Below are 21,999 nucleotides of genomic sequence, written 5' to 3'. Positions count from 1 at the left end.
CTTTATTCGACATTGGTGAGACCTCATCTGGAGTACTGTGTCCAGTTTTGGGCCCCACACTACAAGAAGGATGTGGAAAAATTGGAAAGAGTCCAGTGGAGGGCAACAAAAATGATTAGGAGTCTGGAGCACATGGCTTATGAGGAGAGGCTGAGGGAACTGGGATTGTTTAGTCTCCAGAAGAGAAGAATGAGGGGGGATTTGATAACAGCCTTCAACTACCTGAAGGGGAGTTCCAAAGAGGATGGAGCTCGGCTGTTCTCAGTGGTGGCAGATGTCAGAACAAGGAGCAATGGTCTCAAGTTGCAGTGGGGGAGGTCTAGGTTGGATATTAGGAAACACTATTTCACTAGGAGGGTGGTGAAGCACTGGAACCCATTCTTCATGGGTTACCTAGGGAGGTGGTGGAATCTCCTTCCTTGGAGGTTTCTAAGGCCCGGCTTGACAAAGCCCTGGCTGGGATGATTTAGTTGGGAATTGGTCCTGCTTTGAGCAGCGGGTTGGACTAGATGACCTCCTGAGGTCCCTTCCAACCCTGATATTCTATGATTCTAGACTTGAAGTCCTTGCAAATCTGGTACCGATCCTTAATATGAAACTCACTCAAGCATTTTAAACAACTAAAGTGAGGGTCACCCACAGGCAAAGGCTTCAGTCATGCCAGGCAAGGCTTGAAGCCCAGTGACTGAAGCATTCCTCAGTATTTACAACAGACCCCCAAACTTGGGGAACCGAGAAAGAATTAACAGACACTAAACTAACTCAACAAACACCAACTGTCCCTAATAACTGTACAAACATGTAACTATATACAAGAAAAAACATGCTGAGAGCACTTGCTAATGCAAGACCAACAGATTCGAACCACCATCATGGGCAGTAAGAAGAAACTGATGCGAGCGAGGTTTCAGGAGCAGCTTGGCCCTATCCGCATGCAGTGGGACGCGGTAGTAGAGGGCACTCAAACTGCCCCGAAAGGTCCACTGAGGAAAAAATTTCTGACAACTATGCCTGGGTGGTGCACCCACCAAGAGCGGAACACACATGTGCAATCAAAGAACCACCTTTGCTATCTTGCCTGGACATACAAAGGAAATTTGTATTTGAAAAGATAAAAAAAATAAGGCAATTGAAAAGGAGAGTTCTCCACCTCAGTAGTATGGGAAATGCACTAATGTAATATTCATCTCATTATTTCATTCTCAATCTGTACATTGTAATTTAAGATAGCACCATTTATATCAAGGCATGCTATGAACTAAAATGATAACATTGAATTCAACAAAAATTACAAACTGGAAATAACTGTTCATTAAGACAATGAAGTCATCCATATCTAGGTGTACTGGGTTGAATCATTTGATACATCATCTTCATGCAGACTATCATTAGCAGCAATTTATTGTTAAAAGTGTCCTTATCTGCTCTCAAGATAATTGCCTTCTTCAGACCGGTTACAGTTAGGTTAGAAAGGAACAGAGAGATAGGAACGGACCTTTGGGTGACGTGAGGTGGAAGATCATTAGATACTTGGCCATTCTCGGACACCATTGGCTTCTCAGAGGCATGATTTCCAGCTTCTCCTTCTATTAAAAGGAAACATCACCACAGCTTAGTCATAATTACAAGTTTGAAATGTAAATCTAAGCTTTTGTACTGAATTTTACATTTTATCAAAGCTCAGTGTGTGCCAGTTAACTAAATCCACTACAACAGAAACAGTTTATTTTTTTTAAATGTATTTGTAACCAAAGCCTTTTAAGCCTGAAATATTTAAAACTATTTAAATATTGAACTTACAGTTCAAATGGACACTGAGAAATAAGTCTATACTCCAACTCTTCATATTCGTTCACAATACTGTGACCTTTTCCATTTGGAAAAAGTTGGCTACTTACCAGTAGCATAATTGTTGTTCTTTGAGATGTGGGTGCAGAGATGTATTCCACTCAGGTGTGCGCACGCCAAGCCACCAAAGCCGAAGGACTTTGTTTACTAATATGTGTAAGGGCGGAGCTAGTGCCCTTTCCCTCGTAGTCCCTACTGTGGCTACATAAGGGCAGCACCCCGACCCTCCCTTAGTTCCTTTGCACCAAAACTGAGGCTGGAAACTCTGATGCAGAGGGGATGAAAAGAAGAAAAGGTGATTCATCCTGTAACTGTATTTCTTCAAGTTGTGTCCCAATATGGGGTGCTCCGCTTCAGGTGCAGATGCACCTTTGAGCAGAGATTTTCATTAGCAGTCAGTTGGGCACATGCACGGGCCCCACAGATCCCCATGCCTTGCTGAAGATATATAAAACTGCACGGATGAACCACCCTCAGTTCCTTTTCTACTGCAAAATCCCACAAAGAAAACTCTGAAGCAAAGGGAAAGGAGGATGAACAGTGGATCTCCCATAAGGACATGCATATTGAAGAACGACAGTTACTGCACAGAGTAAGTAACCTTTCACTCTCTTTCAAGTAGTGTCCCTATGGGTGCTTCACTTCAGGTGACTTCTGAGCAGTACCACAGGAGGAGGGAGTTTCGGAATAGAGTCTAGTACAGAAGACAGAACTGCACTGCCTGCTGCTACATCAGATCTAGAGGCATGAACCAAGGCATAGCATTTGGAGAAGGTACGTATTGAAGACCATATACTGGCCCTGCAGATTTCAGGTACTGGAATGTCCTTAAATAAGGCCAGGATGTTGACTGCAACCTAGTAGAATGGGCCAGAACCCTAGCAGGAGATTAAGCATTGGCAATCTGATAGCAAGTGATAATACATCTACCTTGAAATCTCTGGGTAGAAATAGAGGAACACTTAGATTTGTCTACAATGTAGACTATTTGTCTCAGAGACTTCCAAAATGGTTTGCTCCTATCGAGATAGAAAGCCAATGCTCTTTTGACACAGAGGGAACAGTAAACGTATGGTCTGGCTCAAATGAAACTCGGAAGATACCTTAGGAAGGAATCTGGGATGTGGATGTAGGGAAATTTTATCCTTGAAAAATACTGTAAAGGAAGGATCCACCAAAAAGGCCCTCTGATTTCCCCAACTCTTCAAGCCAATGTAATGATTATTAAAAAGGCTGTCTTTATGGACCTCTACCTAACAAGTGGACTGTATGCCCACGAACCATCAAGGACCTTGAGGCAGAGACTCTTTAGGGTGGGATGAAGCAGTCAGTTTGCATCTTAAGAGGGACGAGGGAAGCATGAAAGGTTGATCACCAGACAAGGAGATAATCAAAAAAGGTAATGATGCCATGCTTGTATTGGCCATGTAAGGACTATCAAGAGGTCCTTGTCCTGCTTGATCTTGTTCATCACTTTTAGAGTTAGAGACACTGGGAAAATGAGTAATACAGACTCTTCGCCCAGGGAACTGATTGTGGCTTGGGAGAAAATATAGCTAAGTAAATAACCTGATTACAGTGAAAGTGAGACAGCACCTTAGACAAAAATTCTGGGAGTGGTCTCAATGATACCTTGTCTTTGAAGAACTGCATATATGACACGTCTGCCATAAGGCTTGCAATTCGCTGACTCGTCTTGCAGATGTTATAGCCATCAGGGAGGCTGTCTTCTAGGTGAGGAGAGACCACAAATATGGTGCTATCAGCTCAAAAAGGCAGACCCATAAGCACTGCCATCACTGTATTAAGAGCCATAATGGCACCATTTTCCTCTCTGGTGGAAAAAGGCAGACAATACCCTTCAGAAATCTAACCATCATAGCCTTGAGAATACCATCTTTCCTTAGACAGGAAGATGGAAAGCTAAGATTGCAGCCAAGTGGACCTTCAGGAAGCTAAGAGCTACTTCACAAGATTTTAAATGCAGCACGTAGTACCGAATATCATGAATGTGAGCTGACATGAGCTGAATTTGATTTGATGGTGCCCAAATTGAAAGACATCTCCACTTAGGTGGACCTTGTAGATACCATGCATTTCCTCTCCTCCTCATTTAGCCATGCAACATCCAAAGAGTAAGGTGCAGACTGTCCAATGTAGAATGAACAAACTGGCTGGGATGTTGAGTCAGGTGGTAGGGAGAGACTTAGGAGGCCAAGCTGGTAGGGTGAGAAGATCGGAAAACCAATACTGCCTCAGTCAGGCCAGTGCAATCAGCATTACCTTGGCATAGTCCAATTTGAGCTCCCCAATTCAGATGAAAATAATTGGTTACAGATCCCAGGCTGAGCACCACCTGGGAACAGAACTGACAACGTTTCCTGTTGTCCTTTGTCAAAAATATGTTGATAAAAGGGACGCCCCTTTCTCCAAAAATAGATCTCAGCACACTATTCTTTAGGGACCACTCACGGTTGTCTGAAAAAGTCCTGCTGAGGTGATCAGCCAGCTGGTTTTGAAAGCCTGGGAAGTGACCTCTTGCTTGGTCACATAATGCACTGTAGTGGTACTGTCAGTGAGTATGAACTGTGGCTCACTGGAACTGATTCTGAAAGGCCCAACAGACATTGTATACTGCTTGAAGCTCCAGTACATTAATATGACAAGAGGTCTCCTGCTCTTCCCACAAAACACTGAATCTCTAATGATCCCAAATGCACTCACCAAGCTATTGTGGAAGCATTCGTGATTAATGTTCTAGTTGGTGGAAGAAAGGCAAAAGAGACCCCTTTAAAACACACTGCTGTGTTCTATCCATGATTGTAGTGAGTCCGGCAGCTCTGGGGACACTCAGATAAGGGTGTCCAGTGACTGGCAACTTGGGTGACGGACCAACCTCAGCCACAACTGAAGAGAGCAAAGAGCCTCTCCTGCTGTGCCCTGTAAATACATGAGGCCATATGGCCCAGTAATCTCAGGCATACACAGACCATGGTTGAAGGATGAAATTGGAGAGCCAGACAAAGGCACCAAATTGTCTGGAATCGTTCTTACTCTCGACTTTGTAAAGAGTAATAGGGCCCCAATGAACTCAATTTTTTTGAGTTGGGATTAGAGTTGATTTTCCTTTGTTCAGGATCAGATCCAGCTAACCAAAAAGGTCCAAAGTGAACTGGACATGAATGAGGATCTGCTCCCTGGATGTGCCTTTTGTCACCAGCCAATTGTCCAAGCACAGAAAGACATGAATCCCTCTCCTTCTGAGAAAGGCCACCACCACCATCACACAATTTGGTAAAGACCCATGGGGCTGAAGATAGGCCAAAGGGGAGAACTGTGTACCATTAATGTTGGCCAGCCACAAGAAATCTCAGAAACTTAGTGTGGCATATTGGAGATCAACATCAGCAAACCAGACATGATTCAGTGCAAGAAGAACAGTAGTAAAGGTAATCACAGATTAAAGGATAAGGTCTCTATCCTCCCTTGGATTTGGGGATCAGGAAGTACTGGGAGTAGAATCCTTTTCCATGAAGATGAGGAGGAAGCTCCTCTATGGCTCCCATAGCACACAGGGTTTCCACCTGCTACGTAAACAATGACTCATCATAGTGGTCCATCCAGTGACATGGGTATGGGGATAGGAGGGAGACTGGATATGAACTGAAAAGCATAATCCGATCACATAGTGCTAAGGACCTACCTGTCTGTAATTATAACCTCCCAAGTACTATAGAAGTGGGACAACCTGTCCCAGAACAGAAGGGACAGGAAAGTTATGTTCCAAGCTGGAGTGCTGCTCTTGAGACTCAAGTCAAATAGGCTGTCAAGTCCACGAGATGAGAGGATTGGCCATTTGGCTAGAATTAGACCCAGAAAGTCTTCTCTGTAATTTGTGCCCCTTTCTGGAGAAATACTGCTACCTCAGAGTAGGGGGACTGATGGAAATATCGCTGAGGGTGATATTGCTGCTGCTGCCGTTGATGGCTACCAAAACCATGTCTCCTTGGGGCCTGAACATAAATCATCAAGGAGCACAGGGGCTTTTGGAGGTCTTTAAAGGACTGTAATGTCTCTTCATTTCTCTCAGTAATGATGAGGTGACCAAAAAGAGCAAGTCCTCTATGCTCTGCTGGATCTCACGAGCCATGACAGGGTTTTGCAACCACATAAGATCCTCCTCATTGTAAAGACTGAAGCCATTAGCCTGGATAAAGCATCCACTATATCCAAAGCTGACTGTAATGATGTCTTGGCCACTAAATGGCCTTCTGCAATAAAAGCCTTGAACTCCTCCCTGAAGGACTCTGGTAACTTATGCACAAATTTGAACATGGGGTCCCAGTTCACAAAGTCATTTTTATATAATTGCACATCCTGGTTGGCAATACACATCTGCATGGGGGACCTGATGAAGCAGAGATCCCTCTTCCTTCTGACGAGGAATCTGAGCTCAGCTGAGAAGTTCCAGCCTGTACTAGTTCAGGCCCCTCAGTATCTCTGAGGGGCCTGATGCTCCACAGTGGTCCCCGATGCTGAGGCAGAGCTCAGGGCCTGCTTGAGAAGATGCGGCTTTAATCTTAAGTCTCAAGCCACCTGTGTCCTCTTTTTTAAAAAGCTTACAGATGGAGCACCTTTCTCTAATGTGCCCTTCCCCCAGACATCATAAATGTCAAGTGTGGGGGATGTTACTGAGGATAGCTACCCTACACCAAGGACAAACTTTAAACCTTGGTGAGGGCAATCCACTGGGAGAAACTACCTAATTAATCACCACTACCACTACTAACTATTATGACTAACAGGTACTACTAACCAACTATAACTATATTCCAAAGAAACAGAGTAAAAACTGTGAAGGCAAGTGTGAGGTAAAAAAAAAAAATCTCACCGAATACTCGGACTCTTGCTGTAGGCAATGAGAAGGAACGAGGTGGGTGAGGGTAGTGCTGCCCTTATATAGCCACAGGAGGGGCTATGAGGGAAAAGGGTGCAAGTTCTATGCTTACATGTACTGCTAGGCAAAATTCTCCAGCTTTGATGTGCTGGGTATGCTCACACAGTTGCAACCACACGAAGAACAACAAGGATTTCACTCTCTCCTCCAGTTCTTCAAAAGTGACATGGCAACTTTTTCCTCTTATCTTCATATTTGTTCATTATATGAGGTATATATGAGAGAGGACATGAAGTTCATAAAAAAGATCACGTTCCATACATTAGGACTTTTAACATCTATTGCAATTATAAGCTTTTATTTCATTCCGTTAAATATTTACATTTGCTGTTTCCCCTCTAACAGTGTTTCCAATTCTTGTTTAGTTATATTCACATTATTATGATCTCAGTACAGTTGACACCACTTATTATAAAGATTATTCTAATAAAATACAACTAATTCCCCCCGACTCCCCTGAATAGAATACAAAACTAGTCTGGTCAAAGGGAATCTCAACATTTCCTCATGCTAAACCTATGAAGATTGTCTTCTGAATCTCTCTTTTCATGCTGAGTTTAAATAGACATAAGAACATAAGAGCAGCCATACTGGGTCACAATGGTCCATTTAGCCCAGGATCCTGTCTTCCAACAGTGGCCAATGCCCCAGAGGGAATGAACAGAACAGGTAATCATCAAGTGATCCATCCTCTGTCACCCATTCCCAGCTTCTGGCAAACAGAGGCTAGGGACACCATCCCTGCCCATCCTGGCTAATAACCATTGATGGACCTATCTCCAAGAATGTATCTAGTTCTTTTTCTATTCTCTCTGACCAATAAGTGACACTTTTGTTTTGAATATTTGCTAACTGTGCAGGTTAGCAGGATATAACCAGTTCCTCAGGCTTTGCAACAGTATTTCTGTGGATACTTTTTAATAAGTAAACATAAAAATTAGAAAAAACAATATTAGAGGCAGAAAGCATTCAATGCCCTTACAACCAATCTTAAAAATTTGTACAAACAGATATTTAATGACTTTTCCTATTTAATACTGATTTGTTCAGATAGTGCTTTAAGAGAAGACTAACCCTCTATAAGAAGTTTGTCTTCTGCCCCCATAAACTTTAGTTCCGATATCTCTGAAGAATAGCCCCATCCCAGTAAGTCAGGCTCTGAGTCATCAAGGTATTTATGCATATGCCTAACTTTGAGCATGTGTACCACCACTGTAGTCAATGGGGCTACTCACATGTTTAAGTACTTTTGCTGACTGGGATCTCATTTGTTCAGTTTTCCTAACTTGTTTATTTTTACCCTGAGCCCTGAACAATTTATTGCCAGAAAGACATCCCCTTTCTTTTTTAATTGACAAATGAGATAGTGAGGATTTTTTAAAGTTAATTTTAACTTAATGCAGCACCCAGGCATTTTGAATAAATCGTCTACTGACTCTGTACATAATTTACTTCGCTAGAGTAAAAGAATAGGCATGAACACATTTAATGTACAAAAATGCTACTTTGATATTAAAGTTGATGGTACCAACTAATGAGTAAGGAAATTAGGAGTTAACAAGCCATACTGCCCTTAAGCAAGGGAGGACAGATAGCCTAGATATTAAATCACTGAACTGAGAATCAGAATACCTGATTCTTATTGCTGACTCTGTGATGGGCTTTGTGTGGCCCTTGCAAATCATGTAAGCCTTCCTGTTTCTGAGTTTCCTCATATATAAAATAGGCATAATATTTCTCTATCCCACACGAATGATATAAGCCACTCATACTTTGGTGAAGAACACCCCAGACTGCTTATAAAAGTAGGAAGTAATTTCTTAGTAAAGCACATAACAGTATCCATTAAGATCCACTAATTGAGAGACTGCACATATGCATAATACTACAGGGATGGCGCTTTAGAGAAGATTTAGATTTAGAATGTCTTTCTAAACTTGTACTGACATTAGGAAAGTGGAAGATGGAAATGCCATTGAAGTAGATGGTGAAATAACTACCTACAGTATTTTGCAAGACGAGTTCCATGCAGTGTCTGCTTAGTCTCAAAATAAAATATATAAAGCAGTTGTAATTAAAATAAAAACAAAGAAACAAAAAAACCACATACAGAAACACCACTTAACCCTAAATACAGACCAACGCTTACATCATTCGTGTGGGATAGAGAAATATTATGCCTATTTTATATATGAGGAAACTCAGAAACAGGAAGGCTTACATGATTTGCAAGGGCCACACAAAGCCCATCACAGAGTCAGCAATAAGAATCAGGTATTCTGATTCTCAGTTCAGTGATTTAATATCTAGGCTATCTGTCCTCCCTTGCTTAAGGGTAGTATGGCTTGTTATCTTTTTATTATTTTTGACTTAGAACTACTTCAATAAAAATGTATTAAAAAGTGAAAACAGAAGTCATTTACATTTCATTTTTGTTTATAAATTAAACATTCTTTAATGTATATTGGTGTAAGTGTGAAAAATACACTATTAAAACTATAAAAAATATTTAATACTACTACAACAAATTTTATTTTAACTGCAGATAGGTATTTTGTGAGTGCTATTTATATTTCAATGTAATCCTTACTATACCTGCATCACTGGCAGATTCTCCTGAAAAAATAAAACACATTTATCAGTCTTCAGATAGGAGATTCAATATCTTGCTAAAGAAAATAATGATCAAGTTAGACATCTAGTACTACAACAGAACTACAGAAAACTACTGCCCAAAAGGGACTGAATCATTACCATGAAGAGCAAATAATTTAGTGGAGTCTCCAGGTATAGAATCACAGTCTGTTCTATGATGCTGTAGTTATTGTGCAGAACACAGATTAGTGTCTTAATCATGGGCTGAAACAATTTTAATGAAAGAAACTACTGAAGCTTTCAGCTGACCAGACCATAGGGAACGGTCTCACTTCAATGTAAATTTAGCATAATCTACAATTACACTAACAAATGAAAGGTCTAGAGAAAAACTCAGAGATTAGAATATTTAGAAGCAGTCATCTCAAACACCTATAAACCCTTTAAAGCACTAGGTATATTATAAGGAAAGCTATGTTCAATTCTTATAAACTGTTGCTGCAAATGTGAATGCCTGCAAAGACACTTTGTGGGAATCTGATGGGGGCCTAATGCAGTCAGACAGACAGCTGCCTTGAATTCCACTGTGATTATCTGGGTGCAATAGATTAATGCTCTCTGAATGATAACTCCTAAAGTAAACCGAAAAGGTACTGAATACCCCATGTGATCAGACATCTAAGCCTACCTATCGCTAATTAGCAAAATTTAAGAAAATAATCATTGCCAGCAAAGGGATGGAAACCATTTAACCTAAACTCCCTTTAGAACAACAGAAATGTCTCTCAGTACAGCTCAAGTAAGATTTCCTATTAGATATTGGCTAAGTAGGCAGTCCGAGTGGAGAACTTCCTGTGATTGAGTAGGACTTCTTGGACAGCCGCAGAGCACTGCTCCTCCTCTTCATTCAGCCACATAACAGCCACGACTAAGGTGCAGGGAGCTGATCACACAATAGAAAGTGCAGCCATGGTCCTGAGCAAGCAGATCTGGACAGAGAGGAAGTGATATGGGAAACTCAAGTGGCAGAGCAAGGAGGTCTGAGAACCAGCACTGTCTCTGCCATGCTGGAGCAAGGAGTCTGAGCTTGGCCTGATCCACCTCAAATTTGAGGATGACCTGTGGGATGACCAGGATAGGGGAGGAAAATATAACGACCCAACTGCCAGCTGCAGTGGAAGGCATCCTAGAGGGAGCCCGGACTGAGGCCGCCCTGGGAGCGGAATAGGCAACACTTTTTGTTTCCCCTCATTGCAAACAGGTCGATCACAGGGGTGTCACATGTTGCGAAGATGACCTGGAGAATACTCTCCTCCAGGGACCACTTGTGGCTCAGGGAAAAACGCTACTGAGATGGCCCTCAAGACGATTTTTCACCCCCAACGACTGGACTGCTGCTCTAGTGATGTCTTCCTTAATGCAAAACTGCCACAGATTGATCGCCTCCAGATAGAGTAAACTGGAATGCTCCCCCACTTGCTTATTCACATAGTACATTGTGGTGGTATGGTCTGTGAGTATGTGAACCACCGAATGTCTGATGCAGTTCTGGAAGGCACAACATGCATTGTGGAAAGCCCGAAGTTCCAGCACATTGATATGGAGGAAGGCTTCCTGTTCTGACCACAGGCCCTACATCCTCAATGAGTCCTGATGCACACCCCAACCCACAAGGGAAGTGTCCATAACCACTGACTTGGTCAGAGGGCCTAGCGAAGGGGACTCCTAGCACACATTGTGTGGGGACTCCCACCAGTGAAGGGAATCTAGGACTGATGGAGGGAGGTGAACCAATCTGCAGGACAGGGCAGTAAACTGTCCTGAACCATATCTGAAAGGGGCAGAAGGTGCAACTTGGCGAACTGGACCACCTGTGTGCAGGCAGACATGTGGCCCAACAAGCACAGGCACACACAAACTGTTGTGGACGGCTGGGATTGCAGACTGAGACAGAGATGGTAAATTGCCTGGAAGAGGTCAGTCGGCAGGAATGCTCTCAACCTCGTAGAATCTAACAGGGCCACAATAAACTCAACTTTTTGAGTGGGAGCCAAGATTGACTCTGAGGTGTTTAAAATGAGTCCCAGAGGGTGAAGCAAATGCAACATGATGTTGACGTGGGCGAGAACATCCTTTCTGGAGCCACTCTTCAACCACCAGTTGTTGAGATACAGGAAAATGTGGATTCCTTTCCTCCTGATATATTCCATGACCACCGTCATACATTTGGTGAAGACTTAGGGAGAACTGTATATTGAATTCTATTACTAAGAAACACAGAAACTTCCTGTGGCTCAACAGAATGCCCACATGGAAGTCCCCATTCTGAAAGTCCAGAGCTGTGAACTAGTCATTCTGAGACTAGTGCAGGGAGGACGGCCAATACAGCGACCATATGGAATCTCAGGTATTTGATTAATTTGCTCAGGCTGCGAAGGTCAAGACTAGGTTTCATCCCACCCTTGGATTTCGGTATCAGGAAGTACTGGGAGTAAAAACTGTGGCCCCGCTGTTTTGGCAGAACTTCCTCCACCACTCCCAACTTCAACAGAGAGTTGACTTGCTTGATGAGCAGTTTCTCACGAAAGGGGTTCCTGAATAGGGACAGAGAAGGGGGGTGGGAATATGGTGTGGAGAGAAATTAGTGTGCAAAGTCTGATCTAATAGCTTTTGGAGGTAATAGAGTCCCAAGCAAGGTAAAAGCGGACCAACCCTGTCCCAAAAGGGGCAGGGGGACGGAGGAACGACTGGAGCAGTGCTCTGGACAAAAAAGTCCAATGGACACTTAGCCTGCACCGAGGGAGGGCCTAAGGACTGTCTGAAGCCTGAGCCCAACTGCTTTCTTTTGTGGAATCTATCCCTCTTTCTAGGCCAGTCCCATTGTTTCAGGGGGAAAGGCTGCACAAAGGAATGCTGCGGGCAATATTGCTGCTGCTGCACCACCCATTAGGGCATCTTTGTGCGGACGGCATGAACACTCCCAAGGACCACAAAGTAGCCCTGGAATCCTTGAAGGAGTGCAAAGTGTCATCCGTCCAGTCCGAAAACAAGACTGAGCTGTCAAAGAGCTAGTCCTTTATGGCTTGCTGTATATCTAGAGCGATCCCAGAGTTTTGCAACCCGGAAGCCCTCCTCATGGTTACTGCTAAGGCCATGGCCCTGACTGCAGTAACTGCAACATCAATGGCGGATTGCAGGGATGTTGTGGCAGCCAAACAGCCCTCTGCAGCAAATGCCCAGAACTCCCCACCTGAGGCCTCAGGCAACTGCTCTTCAAATTTAGGCGTGGCTGATCAATTAAGGAAATCATACATGGGCAGTAAAGTTTGTTGACATCTCTGGGGACGATGAGGTATGGATCTTCCTAGCCAGGAGTTCCAATCACTTGGAATCTCTATCCTTGGGGGTAGACTTGAACCTACCTTGCTGGGCCCTGTTAATTACCACTGTTACTATCAGGGAGTCTGGGGCCGAGAGGGAAAAGAACGCCTCAAAACACTACATGAGAACAAAGTATCGCTTTTCCATGCGTTTCGCCACTGGCAGTACCGATGCTGATGTACTCCATAGGGCTCTTGACAGCTCAAGGAATGCATCATTGATCAGCAGGGCCACACTCCCAGGGATGACAGGCTGTAAAATGTCCACTGGTTTATGCATGTTCTCTTGGGCGAACGGCTATGCTGCGTAAAAGGTCCTAGAGTGAAATCCCTGTAAGCTGCATGGACACTTTTCAAGGACATCATAATAGAGGCCCAACTTAAATGTATACCCCAAATTAAAAAACACAGTAAAAGAACTAAAAAAGAGCCACTGTGATTTAACAGCCATGTAAAAGAAGCAGTCAGAGATAAAAAGGCATCTTTTAAAAAGTGGAAGTCAAATCCTCGTGAGCTAAATAGAAAGAAGTATAAACACTGCCAAATTAAGTGTAAAAATGTAATAAGAAAAGCCAAAAAGGAGTTTGAAAAACAGCTAGCCAAAAACTCAAAATGTAATAACAAAATGTTTTTTAAGTACATCAGAAGCAGGAAGCCTGCTAAACAACCAGTGGGGACCCTTGATAATCGAGATACAAAAGGAGCACTTAAAGACAATAAAGTCATTGCAGAGAAACTAAATGAATTCTTTGCTTCAGTCTTCACGGCTGAGGATGTTAGGGAGATTCCCAAACCTGAGCCAGCTTTTATAGGTGACAAATCTGAGGAATTGTCACAGATTGAGGTGTCACTAGAGGTGGTTTTGGAATTAATTGATAAACTTAACAGTAACAAGTCATAGGGACCAGATGGCATTCACCCAAGAGTTCTGAAAGAACTCAGATGTGAATTTGCGGAACCACTAACTATGGTTTGTAACCTGTCCTTTAAATCAGCTTCTGTACCCAACGACTGGGAGATAGCTAATGTAACGCCAATATTTAAAAAGGGCTCAGGATGTGATCCCAGCAATGACAGACCGGTAAGTCTAACGTCAGTACTGGGCAAATTAGTTGAAACAATAATAAAGAATAAAATCGTCAGACACAGAAGAACATAAATTGTTGGACAAAAATCAACATGGTTTCTGTAAAAGGAAATCGTGTCTTACTAATCTATTAGAAAGCAACAGAGGGCACCTTTGGGAGCATAAGCTTTCGTGGGTAAGAACCTCACTTCAAGTAACCTCACTTACGAAAGCTTATGCTCCCAATACTTCTATTAGTCTTAAAGGTGCCACAGGACCCTCTGTTGCTTTTTACAGATTCAGACTAACACGGATACCCCTCTGATACTAATCTATTAGAGTTCTTTGAAGGGGTCAACAAACATGTGGACAAGGGGGATCCAGTGGACATAGCATATTTAGATTTCTAGAAAGCCTTTGACAAGGTCCCTCACCAAAGGCTTTTACGTAAATTAAGTTGTCATGGGATAAGAGGGAAGATCCTTTCATGGATTGAGAATTGGTTAAAAGACAGGGAACAAAGGGTAGGAATAAATGGTAAATTTTCAGAATGGAGAGGGGTAACTAGTGGAGTTCCTCAAAGGTCAGTCCTAGGACCAATCCTATTCAACTTATTCATAAATGATCTGGAGAAAGGGGTAAAAAGTGAGGTGGCAAAGTTTGCAGATGATACTAAACTGCTCAAGATAGTTAAGACCAAAGCAGACTGTGAAGAACTTCAAAAAGATCTCACAAAACTAAGTGATTGGGCAACAAAATGGCAAATGAAATTTAATGTGGATAAATGTAAAGTAATGCATATTGGGAAAAATAACCCCAACCATACATACAATATGATGGGGGCTAATTTAGCTACAACTAATCAGGAAAAAGATCTTTGAGTCATCTTGGATAGTTCTCTGAAGACATCCATGCAGTGTGCAGCGGCAGTCAAAAAAGCGAACAGAATGTTAGGAATCATTAAAAAAGGGACAGAGAATAAGATGGTGAATGTCTTATTGCCCTTATATAAATCCATGGTACACCCACATCTTGAATACTGCGTACAGATGTGGTCTCCTCATCTCAAAAAAGATATACTGGCATTAGAAAAGGTTCAGAGAAGGGCAACTAAAATGATTAGGGGTTTGGCACGGGTCCCCTATGAGGAGAGATTAAAGATGCTAGGACTTTTCAGCTTGTAAAAGAGGAGACTAAGGGGGGGTATGATAGAGGTATATAAAATCATGAGTGATGTGGAGAAAGTGAATAAGGAAAAGTTATTTACTTGTTCCCATAATATAAGAACTAGGGGCCACCAAATGAAATTAATGGGCAGCAGATTTAAAACAAATATAAGGAAGTTCTTCTTCACACAGCGCACAGTCAACTTGTGGAACTCCTTGCCTGAGGAGGTTGTGATGGCTAGGACTATAACAGTGTTTAAAAGAGAACTGGATAAATTCATGGAGGTTAAGTCCATTAATGGCTATTAGCCAGGATAGGTAAGGAATGGTGTCCCTAGCCTTTGTCTGTCAGAGGGTGGTGATGGGCGGCAGGAGAGAGATCACTTGATCATTTCCTGTTAGGTTCACTCCCTCTGGGGCACCTGGTGTTGGCCACTGTCGGTAGACGGGATACTGGGCTGGATGGACCTTTGGTCTGACCCAGTATGGCCATTCTTATGTTCTTATGGTATGCCTTAAAGTCTTCCTGGATAGAAGGGGAGGACGAACCCAGCAACACAGGATCATCCAGCGACAAGGATGAAGGTCTTGGCTGAACCAAAACTCGCTCTCGCTCCCGGGAAGATGTAACTGGGAGGACTTCCTTCTGGGTAGGAAGATGACTGATTCCTGGGGTTGTGGCTGATCCAGAACCATCACCATTGACCTGGCAGGTGACTTCACTTTTCAGCAGGATCTCCCTGACCAAGAAGCATACCACTGAGTCCAAGGCCACTGATACAAGTAGTGCAATGGTGGCTAGTAGGGGCCAGGCCAGGGACTTCCTTCCTGGCCATAGAGCACATGCCAACCCTGGGGGCCATACTGGTCCACTGTTCATCGGCCCCCAGCGTTCATCAGAGTGGGATGGACGACGATTCCACCCCAGAATCAGAGCCCTGGGATCTTGGCTACACAGGCAGAGCGATGCACAGAGGAGCCAATAGGTGGTCCGATTCATCCATTGCCCAGAATGTGGTGGGAATCAGTGCCCCTGATGAAGGTGGTACTGTCAGTACCGAGCATGCCTGAGACACAAACAGTGTCGGTCACAGTGCAAACATCGGTATCAGAGCACCCAAATGCACAGACGCTGAAAGGGGGCAGAGCTGCCAAGGGTGCATTTGCAGCTTCGAATGGGCAGGGCCAAAGTGGGTCCCAGTGCTGAGGTCCCCCACACTGATTCCAGTACCAGTTCCATCCCTACCAGAGGAGCGTCTGGATACCGTGCTGACAGAAATGAGGGTTCATCGGCTCACTCCATTGGAGGTGCATAGGGGGCACAGCCCTGGGAAAGTCTGAACCAACGGTGAGGTTGGGACCGAAAGGCAGAGAAGGTCTGCGGCTGCCTGGTATGCCAATGACATGGACACGACTGGTACTGGCAACTCCCTCAATAGACATCCAGAGGCTGGGACCAGAGTCAATGGTACAGGGTTTCTGCACTTTTCACTCAGTACTGGGGAAGGGTCAGAGGTACCTGTGCTATCCCAGGCCCCAGAACCGGCCGCAGGCCAATCCATGCTTTTCCCAGAGGCAGCAGAGGAGTCACCCTGTGTCCTGGAGCGGTTCCGATTGGTCTTATGAGAGCTCCTCTTTGGCGCTGATGACAGAACGGCTCTTCCGTTTCTTTGGCGAGGTGCCTGCCTCAGAACAAGAGGCAGTAGCACTTTCCAAGCCGGAGGGTGATCTTTGGCCAAGGAGGGCCTCAGGACGGGATCAGACTGCATGGCCTGTTCAAGTAGATGCCGCTTGAGGTGAAGGTCTCACACCACCTGAGTTCGCTTTTTAAAAAAATTTACAAGCCAAACAGTGCTCCTTAAGGTGTGCCTTGCTGAAACAAAGCAAGCACTACATATGGGGGTCGCCCATCCATACAAAGGACAGTGTTTGAACCCCAGTGAGGACATCACCAGGGAACACTAACTATCCACTAACACTATCTAACTGTTAACCCTAACTATATACAAAAATAAAGTTAGGTCAACATATCTACATTGGTCAGGGGGTGAAAAACAACAAACAAACAAACATGCTCCTGAGTGCTGTAGCTATGCCAACCTAACCTCCAATGTAGATACAACTACATACCCAGAAGAATGCTTCCTTCGACATAGCTACCATTGCCTGGGGAGTTGGTGTTCCTACGCCAATGGAAAAATCCCTTTCGTCTGCATACGCTGACAGCAACCTAGCTATCCCAGTATAGTCTCCGTAGTGTCAACATACGGACCCTGAACTAACCACAAAGGAAACATTCTGAAGTCAATGGAGTCATCCTATTTAAGATCTGATCCCAAACCTCTGTGAGTTAGTCTTATGCACACTCAAATTAAAAAAAGGGTATAAAATTATTAGAATATATTTCTCCAGGAATGCAATATATACTGCTTCCTATACGCAACAAAATGCAAGGAAAATGGCCTGGGGAGTTCTCACAGCTGTGAAAGATGGTCAACTGCCATTTAGATTTCATTAGAGTGAGATACCTACTAGGCCTTATTTAAAGCCACAGGTGTAATGGGACCAGACTTTCATCCCCTGCATATGTGGCATCAACCTTCCCACTAGCCCCTGTCTACATACCTACATACTATTATTGTTGCACTCTAATGCAGGCAGAACTGTCAAAAGAAGAAATCAGCATGCTCCCTTATCTCAGGAGAGACACAGGCCAGGTGCACCCCATCTTGATGACTGTTCCCATCCAAGAATTGAGTGATTGCAGGATGTTCCCATTTGTTCAAGTGGTTGGGTTTCCCCCTGCGTATCTGTAGACTGTTGCAGCCCGTTTAGCCTGCATTTTTTATTTGTTTGTAAATTTTAATTTGGTTACAGTATCTACTTACCCTGTTAATTAGGTATTCTTATATTGTAATCCTCAGGAACTCTTAAGTGGGTTTTTAAAATAGTGAAATAAGGATGAGGAGATGGAATTTGCTCTAAAATCTTGTACAGGGTTAGCAGGCTGCAACAGTCTGTAGATACGCAGGGGGAAACCCAATCACTTGAACATAGATTCATAGATTATAGGACTGGAAGGGACCTCGAGAGGTCATCGAGTCCAGTCCCCTGCCCGCATGGCAGGACCAAATACTGTCTAGACCATCCCTGATTTATCTAACCTACTCTTAAATATCTCCAGAGACGGAGATTCCACAACCTCCCTAGGCAATTTGTTCCAGTGTTTAACCACCCTGACAGTTAGGAACTTTTTCCTAATATCCAACCTAGACCTCCCTTGCTGCAGTTTAAACCCATTGTTTCTGGTTCTATCCTTAGAGGCTAAGGTGAACAAGTTCTCTCCCTCCTCCTTATGACACCCTTTTAGATACCTGAAAACTGCTATCATGTCCCCTCTCAGTCTTCTCTTTTCCAAACTAAACAAACCCAGTTCTTTCAGCCTTCCTTCATAGGTCATGTTCTCAAGACCTTTAATCATTCTTGTTGCTCTTCTTTGGACCCTTTCCAATTTCTCCACATCTTTTTTAAAATGCGGCGCCCAGAACTGGACACAATACTCCAGCTGAGGCCTAACCAGAGCAGAGTAGAGCGGAAGAATGACTTCTCGTGTCTTGCTCACAACACACCTGTTAATGCATCCCAGAATCATGTTTGCTTTTTTTGCAACAGCATCACACTGTTGACTCATATTTAGCTTGTGGTCCACTATAACCCCTAGATCCCTTTCTGCCGTACTCCTTCCTAGACAGTCTTTTCCCATTCTGTATGTGTGAAATTGATTTTTCCTTCCTAAGTGGAGCACTTTGCATTTGTCTTTGTTAAACTTCATCCTGTTTAACTCAGACCATTTTTCCAATTTGTCCAGATCATTTTGAATTATGACCCTGTCCTCCAAAGTAGTTGCAATCCCTCCCAGTTTGGTATCATCCGCAAACTTAATAAGCGTACTTTCTATGCCAATATCTAAGTCGTTGATGAAGATATTGAACAGAGCCGGTCCCAAAACAGACCCCTGCGGAACCCCACTCGTTACGCCTTTCCAGCAGGATTGGGAACCATTAATAACAACTCTCTGAGTACGGTTATCCAGCCAGTTATGCACCCACCTTATAGTAGCCCCATCTAATTTGTATTTGCCTAGTTTATCGATAAGAATATCATGCGAGACCGTATCAAATGCCTTACTAACAAATGGGGACATCCTGCAATCACTCAATTCTTGGATGGGAACAGTCATTAAGATGGGGGTGCAGCTGCCCTGCGTCTCCTCGGAAATAAGGGAGCATGCCGATTGCTTCTTTTGACAGTTCTGCCTGCATTAGAGTCCAAGTGCAACAACAATGTAGTCTGTTACCATGCTTCCCTCTCCCTTTCAGCATTGTTTGTATCCCCTTCACAGCATGCCAGCAACAGAGCACAGTTTGTGGGGAGAAAAACAATAGTTGGTTGGTCACCATAAGAAGGACACACATAAAAAAAAATAGACCACAAATAAAGCTTTAGGATATCTAACAAGGGTCTCAAATCTATTATCGCATTATTCATGAATACAACTTGATAACAGGTGTGGAGTGACTCATCTCTACCACTCATTAGCATACCACCTACTATCTTCAAGTTTGAACTTGAAAGGCATTGTGCTTCAGTAGGGAGTAAAGACCTTACTAGGAAAGGTGTGATTTCTGAACTATGAAGTTCACTAGTAGTTACACAGTGAGATTAAATTATAGGGGAGCCTCTGAATTAAGCACCCAAAAAACCACAGCTTAACTTATTAGATGTACTCAGGAGCACAGATCCAAATAAGGAATTCTGAGGTACTGAACAAGGTTTTATTCTTCTCACCTTGGTGTTTTATTGCAGGTCTAGGTTCGGCTTTTGCATGTAATATGCTAGCTGCTTTTTCATCTGAAACGTTATCTGCAGGACTATTTGTTTCCAGTACACCTAGCATAAAAGAATTTACAAGAGAAAGAAATTAATGATATAATAAAAGTTTAGAATAAATTGCTGTGCTAAATATTTAGTCCACTTAACTACCTGTTTAAGGATTACTCTGGTTTAAAGAAATATCTTGAGTGCAAATAAGGAAAGTTACAAATTTACAATGGCTTTTCACATAATTAGTGAAGTACAAACAAACAAAAAAATCACCACAGCAAGTTTTTCATCCCAAGAAGCAAAAGACTGAACTATGTAAGTTACAAACACAAGAAAGTTTATTATATTCAGGAGCTATTTACAAATATATAGTATCATTTAGTAGCAGGGTAAGTAGTTAAATGATACTGTATTTACCTAGTAAAACCTAAGCAGTTACTAAAGTATGCTTTCCGGATTATATGGCAAATAACTGACTGAGTCAGTTCCAATAACTTGCCATTAAATGGTATTCAGTCATAAAATTGTGAAGTGTTATCCAGTAACTACTACAAAAATATGCAATATGTGCACTGTACAATTTGAAATTAATCACATAACAAAATGCCTAATCCCTGATTATTATCCAACTTTCTAATGCTACATAGAAGTACAATTATTTTTGGTACAGTCCATGCTAAAAACAGTGGAAGAGAATTTCATATGGCCACTATCTTAAACTAATTTCCCAGATGTATGTATAATGAAAGAACACTTAAAATATGCAAGATAATTCATATCGGACCGAATAATATGAACTACTCATGCACACTGCTGGGTGCTAAATTAACTGCAACCACTCTGAAAAATGATGTAGGGCATCACTGTGGCCAGCTCAATGAAAACCTCTGCGCACTGAGCATCTTTGTAGGAGCAGCAGTGATCTCTATGCTCTGTATGGCTATGCTATGTATAACCAGTATGCTCAAAAGGTCTGTTATACTCTCCCCACCCCCTTTTGTCTCCTCTCCCTCTCTGAATACCTGTGAAGTGGTTTTCCCCCTCCCCTCCCTCCTGGAATGCTTGTGGGATAAATGGGCTGGTTGAACAGCTGGAAGATCAGAAGAGCTCCCAGGTAGACAAAGTGTCTGGGACTCTAATTAGGCAGCACTCACATACCCAATGCATGGACATTGCCCAAGGTGGAGTGTGAACAACCAGACGTGTCCAAGTCATCTCTAGTCGCAGGCCATGATGAGCAGGTCCTTAAAAGGGGAAAGGGCCATGTGCTCAGAAGTGCACTCACAAGCTTGTACCTCCCGTAAAGGCCCTTCGCCTGGACAGCGGTTCGCTGCATTGCATTCCATGGTGCCTCGGGAAGCCTTACCTTCATCGCACCGTCCATCGCTGTGCTGTGGGACACTTACCTTAAAGAATCCTGACATCTCCAGTGTCGTGCCTGTCCTGGGAGCGTGAGTATGCGAGTGTGAGTGTGACCCCACCACCCTTTCTTTTGAGCTTAGCTATCAGTATAGTAAACATGCTGCTTTCTGCCAAACTCTGGTGGGTCATTAGTCCTCCCTAAGCTTACTAGCTGGTCCAATTTCGGGTAACATTAATGGTGGAGAATGCGGGCAGCTTAGTGGAGGATTTGACCCAAGAGTAGGGGTCCCCTGGTGCCCCCCGATGCTCTCTTGGGTGGGTCCGGCTCAAGCCTGCGTGAAAAAGTGGTAGGCTAGCAACCCGCTGCAGGGAGAAAAGGACACTGCTGCTAAGTATGCCACTGTGGGGCAAGGGGAAGAAAAAGGCAAAGCAGCCTGAGTGAGAAGACACTCCCCCTTGGGGAACGGCACCGCTGCCTAGGGTGTTGTTAGAAGGACTCCAAAAGAAATGGGCAGAGCCTTGGATGCCAGGGGCAGTTCCACCTGGAAGTACAATTCATGAGTTGGATAAGGAACTGGATATGTGAAAGGCGCAGGTTCTGACTGCGAAAGTAGAGAATGCCACTCTGAGCCAGGCAGTTACTTGCCTGAAGGATCTGGTCCTGAAGGGGCCCACCCGGGAGAACAGGGTCCGGGGGGCTTATTCAGCTTGGGTCGCCACCATTGGGGTGAAAGCCCAGAG

General features: G+C 43.5%; 1 protein-coding gene across 4 annotated transcripts in view; it reads right to left on the bottom strand.

Annotated features, from left to right (window-relative positions):
* The window catches only part of TRAF3IP1 (TRAF3 interacting protein 1), a 119,904-nt gene that overhangs the window by 58,060 nt on the left and 39,845 nt on the right, over nucleotides 1-21,999 (bottom strand). For 3 of the 4 annotated variants that reach the window (XM_054044076.1, XM_054044073.1, XM_054044075.1), the window contains 3 exons: nucleotides 19,861-19,962; nucleotides 9,401-9,421; nucleotides 1,496-1,586 (listed from right to left, as the gene is read on the bottom strand). In XM_054044076.1, coding sequence (XP_053900051.1) covers nucleotides 1,496-1,586; nucleotides 9,401-9,421; nucleotides 19,861-19,962 — 214 coding nt within the window. The remainder of the gene's footprint in view (nucleotides 1-1,495; nucleotides 1,587-9,400; nucleotides 9,422-19,860; nucleotides 19,963-21,999) is intronic. The other variant, XM_054044074.1, reaches the window with a different exon arrangement.

This window comes from Malaclemys terrapin, chromosome 11, assembly GCF_027887155.1.
Source record: "Malaclemys terrapin pileata isolate rMalTer1 chromosome 11, rMalTer1.hap1, whole genome shotgun sequence".
Lineage (NCBI taxonomy): Eukaryota > Metazoa > Chordata > Testudines > Emydidae > Malaclemys > Malaclemys terrapin.
The sequence above is the reverse complement of the archived record's forward strand: the minus strand, read 5'-3'. Positions and strand labels throughout refer to the sequence as shown.